The sequence below is a fragment of the Hemiscyllium ocellatum genome, chromosome 12 (assembly GCF_020745735.1).
Source record: "Hemiscyllium ocellatum isolate sHemOce1 chromosome 12, sHemOce1.pat.X.cur, whole genome shotgun sequence".
NCBI lineage: Eukaryota > Metazoa > Chordata > Chondrichthyes > Orectolobiformes > Hemiscylliidae > Hemiscyllium > Hemiscyllium ocellatum.
Genome location: NC_083412.1, coordinates 86,032,363 through 86,047,529, shown reverse-complemented (window position 1 = coordinate 86,047,529; position 15,167 = coordinate 86,032,363). Strand labels below are relative to the sequence as shown.

The window sequence follows — 15,167 nt, the reverse complement described above, 5'->3', positions numbered from 1 at the left end:
AGGCTAATGCCAAAGACAGTATGACTTCCATCTGTTTCTATATTGAGGGTTGAGAATCTCTTGCTTCAGAGAGGCTTGGGTTAAAGTTTATCATAGATCCACTGCTTGTTCTCCTCAGTACTCTGCATCATTTGATTAGAAGACTGTGTTCCAAATAAAAACAGCAGTAGACAATTCTGCTTCTCAAGCCAGTCAGGTATTCCAGAATAATTAATTTATCTCTTAACTGCACCTACCTTCCTTGGCTTTTGATCTTTTTCTATCTCATCCGGACAAAAATCTCTGGTTAAAAATTATTAATAGAGTTTATCATCCTGACGTAAAGTGATTACTTTTGAAGTGGAAACAATAATTGTGCACAATCAACTCTTCATTCACCCTATCGTAGGGAGAACTACTCCCAGGAGAGAGTTGAGTATTTTGTGCTGGTGATCTTTGCTACTGCTCACCTGTGTCTGAAAAATGGCAATACAAGGGTTTAGGTGGAGTAGAGGATCACCACACTGCCCTCCCACCTCTGTCTGGCTCTCAAGAACAAAGTGTATTTATATAGCACCCTCACCATAATAAAGTGTCCCAATGTGCTCCATGGGATCATTGTCAAATAAAACTCGAAACCAAGCTTCATGTGTCAGTGGGACAAGTGACCAAAAGAAGTGAGTTTTCAGCAGAACCAGGTAGGTAGGCACAGAGGTTTGGAGACTGAATTTGGGTCTCAACATCTAAGGGAATGACTGCCAAAGGCAGAATGATTAAAAGTCGTGGGAGCATAGGATTAGAGGAGCAGACTCAGCTTGGTCAGTTGGATGGCTGAAGGAGCTTCCAGATATACAGAGCGGCAAGATGATGGAAGGGTTGGGTTTTAAAATTCAATGAGAGAACTGGCCTAAGAAAGCAGGACATGCCACAAAGGGTTGTCAGTTCCTATGTACCACATAGTGGGGTTTAATGTGCGCTGACAGATGCTGCGTACTGTATTTTTTTAACCTGTGCAATGATTTTCTTTTACTCTGCAGGTGTGAAGGACTTCATGTGTGAGCTGTGTGGGAAAACCTTCAGTGAGAGGAACAGTATGGAGAACCATAAACTACTTCATACTGGTGTGTTTGCCAAACTAATCCAATATTATTCAAACTGGGATCACGTGTATCACCAGCTTTGGGTTGGTCACTTGAGAAGTCAACTTTTTTTTTAAGTATTTCCCGATTAACATCTTCAGAGATGTTATTGCACACCTGGAATGGGTGAGACTTGAACCTGGGCCTCCTGGCTCAGAGATAGAGACACTGTCACTGCAACACAAAACCCTAAGTCAACTTGTTTGACAAGGGAATCTTTAAGAGAAAACAGGTAGATTTTTTATTTACAATGGCGATGGAAAGCTTTGCATGGAAGTAGCGAAAGAGTGGGGGGTTGGGACTAATTGAGATTAGCTCTTTCAAACAGCCAGCACAAACATGAGTGGCTGATTTCACTTCCTCCTTTGCTGCAATGTAGAATAACTGCTCATGAAGGATGAGTGATAGGCTGGCAGGTTAATTTGTGGGTGCAATTGTGTCCATATAGAATGAGGAATTGGGCTGCAAGCAGGGGTCCTAATTGTTTATCTGTGTAATGTATCATGAATTTGCAGGAATGAGTCTGAAAAATTGTTAGTGAAGAATTCATATTAATATTGCTTTCTAATCTTATTTTAGATGTTCTCATTGAGCAGATTTTCATTATGTTACAAGGATAGCCACTGTTGGAATATTGCGTGCAATTCTGGTCGTCTTCCTATCGGAAAGATGTTGTGAAACTTGAAAGGGTTCAGAAAAAATTTACAAGCATGTTGCCAGGTTGGAGGATTTGACTAATAGGAAGAGGCTGAACAGGCTGGGGTTGTTTTCCCTGGAGCGTCACAGGCTGAGGGGTGATCTTATAGAGGTTTACAAAATTATGAGGGGCATGGATATGATAAATAGACAAAGTCTTTTCCCTGGGGTCGGGGAGTCCAGAACTAGAGGGCATAGGTTTAAGGTGAGAGGGAAAATATATAAAAAAGACTGAAGGGGCAACGTTTTCATGCAGAGGAAGTGGTGGAGGCTAGTACAATTGCAACATTTAAAAGGCATTTGGATGGGTATATGAATAGGAAGGGTTTGGAGGGATATGGGCCGGTGCTGGCAGGTGAGACTAGATTGGGTTGGGATATTTGGTCAGCATGGACGGGTTGGACCGAAGGGTCTGTTTCCTATAACATTCTATAACAGACAAAACTAAAGACTCCATATTAGAACGTGTGTGGCATTCATTACAAAAAAAAATTCATAACACATTGCCATCAAATTACGTTTATTCATTTCAATGACAGAGATGTGACTGAATAATAAATATTGAGGGCATTGTGACATTCATGAAAAATAGGAAGCTGGGTCAAGGTGGAGGAATAGCTTTAATAATGTATGCCATGATGTGGAGGTACTAGTATTGGACTGGGGTGGTCAAATGTTAAAAATGACACAACAGGATGTTATAGTCCAGCAGGTTTATTTGGAGATATGAGCTTTCGGAGCGCTAATTATTCATTGGGTAGCTAGTGTTATGAAGGAGCAGCACTCCAAAAGCTTGTACTTTCAAATAAACCTGTTGGACTGTAACCTGATGTTGTGTGATTTTTAACTTTAATAATGTAGAACAACTTTGGTACAAAGGCTAGAGATGATCTTGGTTCATGAGATCAGGATGTAAGAGGGTGAAGATGAGGGATAGTAGGAGAAAAATAAGCTTCTAGCTAGAGTGATCTACAGAACCTCTAATAGTAACCACAACAAAACTATGATGCCAAAGTATATGAGAACTATTGGCTGATTGTGATAAAGCTGCTGAAAAATGTAGTGCTGGAAAAACACAACAGGCCAGGCAGCATACGAGGAGCAGGAGAATCGATGTTTCGGGCATAAGTAATCATGATTTTAATCTACATTATAAAGTGTAAAAATCAGAATGGCAAAGGTAGCCTGGATGAGAAGTTAATAGCAAACTCTTGAGAGAGTTTCTTTGAGCAACACATTTTAGAATCAACCAGAAAGGTTATACTAGCTTTGGTAATGTAAAATGTTGCAGGATTGATTAACTTATTCAGTATAAAAGTACCCTACTAAGCAGTGACCACAATATATTTGAATACTTACATCCATTTTGAAATGGAGAAGAGTGGGTCTCAGACTTTAGGCTTAAATAAGCATAACAATGTGGCATGAAAGCTGAGATGGCTGGAATGCACTAGAATACAAAGCTATGGGGTAGAACATTGGCAGAGTTGTGGTAAACATTTAGGGAGATATTTCAGAATATTTCAAAATAAGTATACTCTTACTATAAAGAAAAAACTCTGGGGCAAGAACCCAGTATTTCTTAACTGAAGAATTTAACGAACGCATCAACCTTGAGGGAATATTATGTAAGGCGTAAAAATAAGTGGCAGGTCTGATGATTGGACACAATATAAAGAATGGCTGAGAATTACTAAAAGATTAGTCAAGGTAAGAAATTAAAAGTATAAGAGGAAACTAGCTAGAAAAGGAGAAGCCGATAGTAAAGGTTACTATTTAGTCTTTTCCTTTTAACATACTCTAAAATCCTTTTAAATAAATAATAAGGGGAATATTAGTCCTCTAGAAAGTGAGAATGGGTAGTTAATGGCAAATGATGAAATGACAGATGAAATAAAAACCTATTTTACTTCTACCTTCACTGTAGATGGTACAAAGACATTCCACTAACTGCTGTAAGTCAGGAGGAAAACTAGATTGAGGAACTTGGTAAAATTACATTCACTAGAGAGTGGTCCTGAGCAAACTGATGGAGCTGTGGGTTGACAGTCCTGATAGACTTCATCTTAGCGTCTTAAAATAGGTGACTGATGCAGTAATAGATGCATTAGAGTTCATTTTCCAACACTGACTAGATTCTGTAAAGATTCCATCAGAATGGAAAGTAAAAAAACAAAAGGGAGAGAGGCATAAAACAGGAGACCATAAGCTTGATGCCTGTCATGAGGTAAGTGTTAGAATCGATCTTTAAGGAGTTTATAGCTGGACACTTAGAAATCTCCAGGTAATCAGGAAGTGTTGTGAAAGGAAAATCATGTTCACTCAATTTATTGAAATTCTTTGAAAGAGTAATGTGTGCTGTGAATGTAGGAGAGCCTATAGATTGGGTGTCCAGAAGGTATTTGACAAGACACATAAAAGTTATTGCACAAAATAGGCGCCTATGGTGTAGAGATAACATATTAGCATGGATAGAAGACTGGCTGCCTAACAGAAAATGGGAATTATGCAAAAGGGAAATTTTATCTGATTGGCAGGATGTGACAAGTGCATTCCATAGAACTCCATGCTGGGACCTCAGATTTTCACAGTAGACTTGGATGAGGAGACCAAACACATTGTAGCTAAATTTTCAGATGACACCAGAGGTAGGAAAATATGTTATGAAAAGGACATAAGTAGGTTGTGGATGGATATCGATAGGTTGAATGAGTGAGTAAAAATCTAGTAAATGCGGTGTAATGTGGGAAAATTTGAAATTGTTCATGTTGAAAGAAGCAGCTGAATGTTATTTAAATGAGAATGACTGACTGCAGATTTGAGAGGTGCAGAGGAATTTGCATGTTCTCAAGCAAAAGTCACAAAAAACATTAATGTGCAGGTGCAGCAAGTAATACCGTTACCTTATGAGAAAAATTAAATATGCAAGTGTTTTTCTACACTTATAAAAGGCATTGGTAAGACTGCATCTCGAAAATAATGTACAGTTTTGATCTCCTGATTTAAACAATGATGTAAATGTATTAGACAGTTTTGAAGAAATTTAATAGATTGATATAAAAGTACTTCCTGATATACTGTCGATGCTGAAAGTCTAAAATAAAGCGAGAACATATGGGGAAACTCTCGATTTGGCAGCATCTCTGGAGCAAGATACAACAGCTTCAGATTAACTTCAGTTCTGACAGAAGTGTCATAACAGACATTAATTCAGTTTCTCTCTCCACAGATACTGCCAAACCTGCTGAGCTTCTCCAGCACACACTTATTTATAAGGCTGATATCTGGAATGAAAAGCGCAGCAGGTCAGGCAGCATCCAAGGAGCAGGAAAATCGACATTTCGGGCATAAGCCCTTCTTCAGGGCTTCATTCCTGAAGAAGGGCTTATGCCCAAAACGTCGATTTTCCTGCTCTTTGGATGTTGCCTGACCTGCTGCGCTTTTCCAGCAACACATTTTCAGCTCTGATCTCCAGCATCTGCAGACCTCACTCTCTCCTCCTGATATCTGGAATGAGTGGGTTGTCTTATGACAAGAAAAGGCTTGTTCCCACTGGGGTTTCTAAGAGCTGAGCTGATTTAATTGAAGCACTTAAGATCCTGGAGGGTTTCGACAAGCTGGACATGATTGAGTTCGGACCTAGGGTATATAGTTTAAAAATTAAACATTGTCCTTTTGTCACCAAGAAGAGGAGAATTTTTTGTTTTCCCTGAGGGTTATATGACTTTCGAACTTTGTCTCAGATTGCAGTGCAAGTGCGTTCTCTGAAATATCTTTAATGTGGATGTAGATAGCTTCTTGTTAGGCAACAGAATCAAAAGTTACTGGGGTAGATCGGAATGTGGAATTCAAAAGACCAGCTGATCAGATGTGATCTTATTAAATGATGGAGCAGGCTTTACAGGCAGAATGGTCTTGTCCTATTCCTAATTTGTACGTTCACGTCAATTAACACTTTTATTAACATCAATTTCAATCAGCAGCGACCCTTCTTCTAAATCCTTTCTTTTGTCTCTCCTTCCTCCTCCATCCACTTTTCCCACGCTCAGTTGGAAAGCAGTGGACCTGCAGTATCTGTGAGAAGAAGTTTGTCACTGAATACATGCTCTTCAAACACATACAGCTGACTCACAAAAAGGTGGAGGCCCAGAACTGTCACCTGTGCGGCACAAAGGTTTCTACACGAGCTTCAATGAACAGGCACATGAGGCGCAAACACCCTGAGGTGAGAGGGGTTTCAGATAGACTGACTTTCAGAAGCTCCAGTGAGTAGAACAGCCCATAACGGTGGGGTGGGGGCTAGTGAAGTGTACAATGCTGAGAGAGAGATATCAGCCCTTTATTTTCTGTCTTACCAACCCCAGAAGAACGTTTTGTTAGACATTAGCTCAGTGCAGTACTTTGACCGTGACAGCACAATGTAATGAGTGACCTGGAGTATAGATGTTACAGGGCTGAACAAATAGAGTACATGACAGAGAATAGTAGTAGAGATGTAGATATTATTGTAAGTAGAATACAAAAGCAAGGAAGTTATGATGAATATTTATAAAATAATGGTTTTTCTTCAACTGAAGTGCTGCGTTCAGTTTTAGGCACGAGTCCCTAGCAAGGATTTGAAGGCTTGAGAAGGTGATAGATAATATTTAGGAAAATATTTCCAGAGATGTGGAAACATTAGTTAGGTCACACCTGGAGTGCTGTGTGCAGTTCTGTCACCACGCTATTGGAAGGATGTGATTCACTGGAGAGGGTGCAGAGGAGATTCACAAAGATGTTGTATGGGTTGGAACAGTTTAGGTCCAAAAGAGAGGCTGGATAAGCTTGGATTATTTTCTTTAGAGTTAAAAGGGGACCTAATCTGAGGTGCATAAGATTATGAAGGGCATGGCTACGGTGAATAAAAAGCAAAAACCAAAAGAACTGCAAAAGCTATAAATCAGAAACAAACACAGAAGTTGCTGGAAAAGCTCAGCAGGTCTGACAACATCTGGAAGGGAAATCAGAGTTAACATTTCAGGTCCAGTGATCCTTCCTTAGAAAGCATCTGTTCCCCGTATTTAAAGGGTCAATACTAACAAGGGCATAATTTTTAAGCTGAAAGGTTTAGAGAGGATTTATAGAGGATTTTTTCACACAGAGGGTAATGGGAATCTGAAATGCACTGTCTGGGTGGGTAGTAGAGGCAGAAAACATCACAACGTTTTTAAAAAAAAACACTTGAGATGTCATAATGTTGAAGGCAATGGGCCAAGTTCTAGAAAGTGGGAATTTGGATACATTGAGAGTAGTTGGCGATGCACACTGTCCGTACTGTATGTTTCTAAGGGATTTGAGTTACATGAATAAATTGGAGAAGCTGTAGTTGTTCTCTTTGGAAATAAGAAGGTTGGGAGGAGATTTCACTTTGATTTTATAAAATCATGAGAAGTCTTGACTGTAGATTTGAAACGAGGATGGGTAGGAACTGGAGGACTGCAGTTTAAAGTGATTGGTAAAGTTAAGAGGAGGTATAAGTGGGAGCTTTTTTACACATTCTCTGGAAGGTTTAGAAGCTAAAGGGAACCTAATGGCCATGGAACCAATGTAATAGGATTAAACATGAGGTTCAGTCCTGGAATATGCTACCTGAGAGTGTGGTGGACAAAGAGTCAATCATGATGTTTAAAGGGAATTCAATAAGAACCTGAAAAGAACAAGCTGCCAGCTACAGGGGAAGGATCCTTGAGGGGGACTGGCTGAGTTACTTCCTTCGAGAGCCAGCATGGATATGACGGCTTCCTTTTGTGATGTAATTATTTTATGATTTTTCTGGAGTTCTGAGGCAAATACTGATAGTCCGAGGGACCTCATGTCCTAACTTCTGACACACCATGCTAGCTACAAACATCCATTGATTTGCTGCCAATATCCTATTGTACTTGCGCAGCAATAGAAAGAAAGGGCTGGATTTGACTCGGTGCTTTGGGATCTCTGGGTCTCTTCAATCAAGAATTGCTGAGGGTCCAGAGCCTGCAGTTGTTAGAAGCTGTACTTCAGTCCTCTGAAGGTGGCCTCCAAACCAGCTCAGTCAGTAACTGCAGCTGATGAAGGGCTCTCACTGTTGTGGGACCTCCATCACTAGGCCAGCAGCTTAGGAACTTTGGCAGCCTCACTGAAGGTGATGGGGCACTGCTCAGACTTGGGGATGGTTGTAATTGGGACTGTTCTGCCAGCAGCAAAATGCTGGTGTGCCATTTAAATTGGCCCTAATTAGGGCTCTCACCATCTCAGTTGGGAGCCCACCTCTACTAGAACCACCACAAGACTAAAAAAACCCAACCTTAGATGTTGGTAAGTCAATAAATGCAGAAATATGGTGGTGTCACGAAACCAGTTTGATCATATATTTGCCTTATTACATTACAGTCCAATAATTTGGCTGCCAAATGCCTTGAAAAAAATCATCACACCTACATGTTTCTACATTAAAATCAAAACGAAGGCAGCCATTCAGACCATCATTATGTCCGGATTATCCAATTATTTCCACATTCCCCGCTCTTTCTCAGTAACCCTGTGCATTTTCCTTGCAAGCATTTATCTGATTGTTTTGAACATTACCATTGAATCTAGCTCTGTTACCTTTCCAGAAATGCAATGCAGATCATCACAATCCATTGTGCAAAGATTAAAAAAAAGTTTCCTTATGTCATGTCTGATTCTCTTGACAGTCACCTATATGTGTGTTATTGCCTCTAACTGCCGCTCCAACCGATCCATGAAATATGATAGGATTCACAACCAAAGATACTTCCTGCAGACAAAACCATCAGTAACATGGAACCTCTCCCTCAACTCCCACATCTGACAGGAGGAGCACATCACTCTACTAAAGGCCATCTTTGCTTCTTTACAATCTCCAGACCCAGTAAATAGCACTGTCTTTTTGCTCTAAAAAAATGCTCCACGCTAACTTAGTACTTATGGTTTATTTTCTTAAAATTTAATCAAGCAACAGATCTGAATAAAACATATGATCACAAAAGAACACACTCATCTTACTACTGTAGATTTACGGCAAGATTACACTTGAAAACTATGCACTTATCTGCTCCTGTACTGTGAGCTCTCCCACACAGGTTCCTCCAAGGTCAGCTGTGAATTTCACTGTTTGTTCATTTTTCCTAGATGCACACCGATGTCCAGAGATATACAAACTAAAACAGCAAAGGCAGTAACTGTGCAGTTTCACTGTTGTGTCAGTTAGCAGTGTAGGTTTCTTTTTCTCTCTCCCTGACAATGTGGTAGCTGCCTTTTGTCTGTCTTCCTCCTTTTAAAAGTGCCATTATTTTGATCTTTTTTCTCCAAAGTTCCAAAATAATACAACAGCATGTAAAACAGTAATTGCTGCTCCTGGAATTCAAGGAAATCATCTTCAATACCTAAAATACATCAAGAAAGGAGCAGCTCTTACAGCCAAGAGTTTTTTTTCCTATCTTGGAGTACCCAGAATCCTTTGCCATTTCATCTTAACCCTCCCTGGTCTAAGCTTCTCTTGGCCCTCCAGAGTTTAATTCTTTTAAAATACAAAACTCCCTGAGTTGAGTGTGGAGTGGAACATTTTTCCAATTCCAGTTGTGCAGTCTAAGCAGTAAATGCTCTGGTGCTGGTAGCCATACAGCTCCCAGGTCAGGTTGAGTGCAGTTAGTATCGCCCTCAGCATCAATGATGTTCTTCAGCCCCAGCCTCCAAATAATTTGCCTGATACTGATCCAGTTCATTTTTTTTCCCTATACCTCCCATTTTTATGGGTTTGAGTGGGATTGTTGCTTGGTACTCTTTTCAAAAGATGTCTGCTCTTAGGAAGTGAACCAGCAGGTGAAGATTTCCATCAGTCCATTGTCAAGACTGAATTTGAACCCAAGATCACAAGTGGAAATATGATTACTTCACCACCATTGTTGCCAAGCAGCCTCTACTGTTACAAATGAATTTCCCAGTTGAACTTTCAATCGGCAATTGAATAAATATTTGAAAAGCTCAAGGGTACATTGAGAAAGAGCGAGGCATGGAATTAATTGGATAGCATTTTCCAAGAGCCAGTACAGGCACACTGGATCAAAAGGCCTGGAATGGTCTGCAAATGCTGAAGCCATTGATTCTTGCTGTTGCGGTTGTGTCTGTGTGTGAGGACGTATATGAAGGTCTTGTGGCACATGGGATTATATCTCTGGCTATGACGCAGCAGCTCCATTTTCAAATTCCACACCTGCTCTTGATGGATAGGAAAGTGCATTCCTAAGTGGTCAAACAGATCAAATATCAACTTGCAATAAACCGGTGGATAGAGTGGGAGAGAGAGATGGAATTTTGGAGTTTATATTACCCATTGTCCTTGGTTCCAAATTATAACATTCTGTATGTTGGCAAAATAACTTGCTTTCTCGAGGTGAACAGTAACATATCACCATTTTGTGTGTGTCTCTGTGTTTGAGACTGACACTCAGTACTTGACAATGGGTATTGCTAATTTATTTTACACCTTTCTTGTTGCAGCAAGACATCAGCTTACATGAGAGTGAGCTAACAGAAATGGGTGAAGTGAAAAGATCGAAACGAGGGCAAAAGAAGAAATGGAAGACAGAAGAGGAGGAGGAGGAGGAAGATGAAGAAGATGAGGATGATGAGGAAGATGATGATGAATCAGCAACAGCTGCTGAGGAGGCAACAATGTACACTTACACAGATAAAGAAACTGGTTTCACAGGAACTGTTGATGATGAGACCGATTCTGCAGTACAGAACATGAGTCAGGTCAGTGAGGGATCATGGTGAAAACCAGATTGGAACTTGTATGTGATAATCAATATAAGCCATGATGAAGTGACTCCATCTTTAAACTGGATCACTGACAGAGAACTCCCCCTTTTAAACAGGGTTGCTGTTTCAGTAATTGCCTTTTAAACAGCACATCTTTTGTAGGGATTGGCCCTGTGTCAGTCATCACTCAGTTGGTGTAATAGTATCACTTTTTGATTCACAAGATTCATGGTCCAAATCCCAACTGCATAACTTAGCCTGATGACAGTGCAAGGAAATTCTGTACTGTCGGAGATATTAAAAGCTGAGACTCTGTCAATCCCGTCGGACTCATGTGAAAGATCCCAACACTAAATTGAAGAAAAACAAGTGGTTATCCCCAGTATCCGAGCCAATATTTATCCCACAATCAACATTAGAAAACAGATTATCTGTTTGTTATCACATTTTGTTGGTGGAAGCTGGTTGCACACAATTTAGCTGCTGTGTTTCTTATAACAGTGACTACAAAAGTATCTCATTAGCTACAAAGCGCTTTGAGATTTGTAGTGGTGGTGAAATATGCTACATAAATACAAGTCTTTCTTTAATGCTCCACTGACAGTAAAATAAAAAAAAGACTTGTATTTACAGACATCCCTTTCATGACTCAGGATGTATTAAGATACTTTACAGCTGGTTTTTGTAGACAGTACTGTAACATAGAAAATGCGACAGCCAATTTTTTCACAGAAAAGACCTACAGTCAGCAATGAAATTATGACTGGGTAATCATTTCTAGTGATTTTGTAAAGCTGTTAAGCAAGTGCACATAAGTACCATCACTTTCTGATTCCCTGCCAAGAAATACTGTATATTCCATTCCTTCATTGTCACTGCAACTCCTTTCCTAACAGCACTGTAGGGGGCACTACAGTGGCTCTAAGAAGGCAGCTTCCCACCACCTTCTGTGAATGAATTTTTTTTTAAAAAGTGAGCACAAGCCAGGACAGCAAGCAGAGCTCCCATTCAGCTGTGATATTTTGTTTACATCTTTTGCATTTCTGACTGTGCAGCAGCAAACATAGTTGAGGCATCTAATCAGTTTCGGATTTTCTGTAGTTGCAAAGGCCTCTGTATAGGAGTACATATTCTTTCTTTCCAGTGTTTAATTTGTATTCATGACTATTTTTTTTAAAGGAAATTATTTCTTTTGATCTAGGTGGTCGTGACGCTAGGAGATTCAAATGCTACCACGGCAACCAGCTCCGCTGGGCTGACTAACATTGCGGTCTCGCCCAATATCAGTACAGTGGCCGGCACCCATTTCACCAACCTCCAGCCCATCACGGTGACCAACCTTACTCTACAGGATCGTCAAATGCAGCTTGACTCTATCCTGACGGTCAGTTTTGACTCCATTAGCGGCTCCACTGTGGTGCATAGCCGGCCAATGGAGATCCAGATCGAAGCACAGCCAGCAGCTACCCAACAGGCTCACTCCCTTGCCCAGTCCATGAACCTGACCACCTTCGTCAACTCCATTGCCCCAGTGGACAGCTCGCTGGGTGAACAGCAGCACACCATGACCTGGAGGGCTCTGCCACAAGCCGGGGACAGTTCTCACCACATCCTCCAGGCACAGCCAGCCCCAGCACCAGCACAGCAACAGCAGCAGCAGCAACAGCAGCAGCAAGTTCAGATTCAGACACCGCAATCCCAACAGACCCAGCAACAGATATACAATTTTTAAAGACAGCCCCTCTACCCCCACCCTCATATCAGAAACACGGAACACAAAGTCAATTGTGGCCAACGTTCAGCACTTTTACATAGGGGTTGGTACAGTCCCCCTCTCCCAATCTGCACCAGAGTTTACTGATTCTGCAACATCAAACACCCATCTTCAATCACTTTTCTCCATTCCACACAGGTTTCCAGTTTGGGAGGCGACAACATGAACACACAGAAAGATGATGTCATGAGTGTGATATTCGTGATTTAAAATGAACATTTTTTTTAAAAATTAAATCCTTAAAACAAAGCAAACTTGAAGTGAAAAATAAATGTACCTACAATCCTGTGACAATCTTGAGATGTGAGTTAGGATAAGTTGAATTTGTGAATTGGTCAACACAGCTGTTGGCTCCAGCTGTGGGTCATTGAGGTTCATTTAGATGTACATTCTGCTTTATTCACTTACTTACACTGAAAGCCATGCTATATGTTAGATTTTTCTGAAAGAATGGGAATGATTTTTAAGCTGGCACTCATCCATTTGAAATGATTGTTAACACAAGCTGAAAGATATTTTTGATCTGAAAATCCAGACATGTGCTGTTTCTAGAATCGCTCTTTCCTGCCCCACCTTTATACTCTCTCTCTATTGTATATACTCACTATCAGGCACATACATATACAAATGTAATTATTGTATATATTACTTATCTTCAGTTCCTTCCACTCCTTGTTAGAGAAGGAGAAAAATGGTTCAGTTGTGCAGCATACTAGGCAAAAATGAGGACTGCAAATGCTGGAAACCAGAGTTTAGATAAGAGTGGTGCTGGAAAAGCACAGCAGGTCAGGCAGCATCTGAGGGGCAGGAAAATCGACGTTTCGGGCAAAAGCCCTTCATCAGGATACTGCCTAGTACATCCTTTAAAAGCGATTGAACGCTTACACTAATAAAATTTCAAAAAATGTCATAATGCTGAAGAAAAAAATTCAGCAATAAGATATCTTTGCTAAAACATAATTGGCTGGTATGTAAGAATATCCTACTTCCCTTGTTTCGATGGAAAAAATGGCAATGTATGTCAATGCTAGAATTTTTTTGACAATCTTTGTGCCCTTCTCACATTCCGTACATGCCAGCAACCATCTTGCATCTGATCCAATGACCATGTGTTAGTGCAGATAGTAAACACTAGCAGGCTATCGGATCTAATTTCTTTTTATTCTTCATCTGCATTGTGTACCTTTCAGCATTACGTAGAAATTGGGAATGCAAATGACTTATTTCTCTCAATAACACATGTTTACAAAGATCAAATGTTATAACCACAGGTTTTACCCTGACTGCTGGAAACATTCAGGTCAGGCAGCATCTGTGGAGTTAGAAACAGGGAATGTTTCAGGTTAATGACCTTTAATCAGAGCTAGAAAATGTTATCTGTTTCCATTTCTGGGGATAGACTAGCTATTAATATCCACTGTAAACCCGCCAACTGCCACAGCTACTTGGATTATGCATCCTTGCTTCCTACTTCCTGTAAAGATTTCATTTCATTCCATTCTCTCAGTTCATCCGTCTCTGTCACATATATTCCGATGAGGCCAACTTCGACAAGGAAGCCTCCGAAATGTCTGGGAGAAAGTGAAGACTGCAGACGCTGGAGATCAGAATCAAAAAGTGTGGCGCTGGAAAAGTACAGCCAGTCAGGAGCATAAAAGGAGCAGGAGAATCAATGTTTTGAGCATAAGCTCTACATCAGGAATGTTGACCCTCTGAAATGTCCACCTTCTTCCTCAACTGAGGATTCCCCAGCATCGTTATTGACAGGGTATGACCCATCTCCCACACTCCGGCCCTCACCCCCTCTCTTATCTCCTGCAACAGTTATAGGGTTCCCCTTGTCCTTACCTACCATCTCACCAGCTTCCATTTCCAGAAGACCAGCTGCCATTTCTGACAGCTCCAGCGAGATGCCACCACCAGACACCTATCCCCTGTCCACCTTCTGCAGGGACCGTTCCCTCTGTCAAACCCTGGTCCTCTTCCTTCATTCCCAACTTCCACTAGCTCCATGGAACCTTCCCCTGCAATCGCCGAAGGAGCAACACCAGCCCATTTACCTCCTCCCTCCTCAGCACCAAGAGCCCAAATGTACTTCCAGGTGAAGCACCGCTGGCCTGCACTTCTCACAATCCGTTCTACTGCTTTCACTGCTCACAATGTGACCTCCTCTACACTGGGGAAACAAAGCGTAGACTGGGTGATTGCTTTGCAGAACATCTACATTTTGTCTGCAAAAATGACACTCAGTTCCATTGGCCTGCTGCTTTAACAGCCCAATCTGTTCCCTGGCCAACATCTCTATCTTAGGCTTGCTGAAGTGTTCCAGTGAAACTCAGCATAAGTCTCAAGAACAACACCTTATTTTCTGCTTGGGGACCCTGCAGCCCTCCGGACTCAATATGGAGTTCAATAATTTTAGGGCCTGAACTCTCCCATGGTCCAGCCTCTTACCCCACACAACATGTCTTATCACGTAGTCTGCCATTAAACACTATCCTTTGTTAGCCACTAACAGCCTCCATTAATAGCTATTCAGCCTCCTAGCCAAGTCATTAATCCCTCCTTTGTGTGTCCAACCATTCTTCTCTCTCTTTGGGCTCTATCCCCACCTAGCATTTACTCCTTCCCCTGTTTTCGGCATATAAACCGATATTTTCGAAGCTATCTAAAGTTCTAAGGAAGGTCACCCATCCCGGAACTTTAACGCTGATTTTACAGATGCTGCCACAGCTGCTGAGTTTTTCCAGCAACATCTATTTTTATTTCTGTATCGG

At 41.0% G+C, this 15,167-nt stretch overlaps 1 protein-coding gene across 4 annotated transcripts in view; it reads left to right on the top strand.

Moving 5' to 3' along the window:
• prdm15 (PR domain containing 15) overlaps window positions 1-12,646 on the top strand; it is a 79,421-nt gene extending 66,775 nt beyond the window's left edge. For all 4 annotated transcript variants that reach the window (XM_060833834.1, XM_060833832.1, XM_060833831.1 and 1 more), the window contains exons 22-25: window positions 1,017-1,100; window positions 5,864-6,039; window positions 10,353-10,610; window positions 11,818-12,646. In XM_060833834.1, coding sequence (XP_060689817.1) covers window positions 1,017-1,100; window positions 5,864-6,039; window positions 10,353-10,610; window positions 11,818-12,348 — 1,049 coding nt within the window. In that variant the 3' untranslated portion in view covers window positions 12,349-12,646. The remainder of the gene's footprint in view (window positions 1-1,016; window positions 1,101-5,863; window positions 6,040-10,352; window positions 10,611-11,817) is intronic.
• The last annotated feature ends 2,521 nt before the right edge of the window (window positions 12,647-15,167 follow it).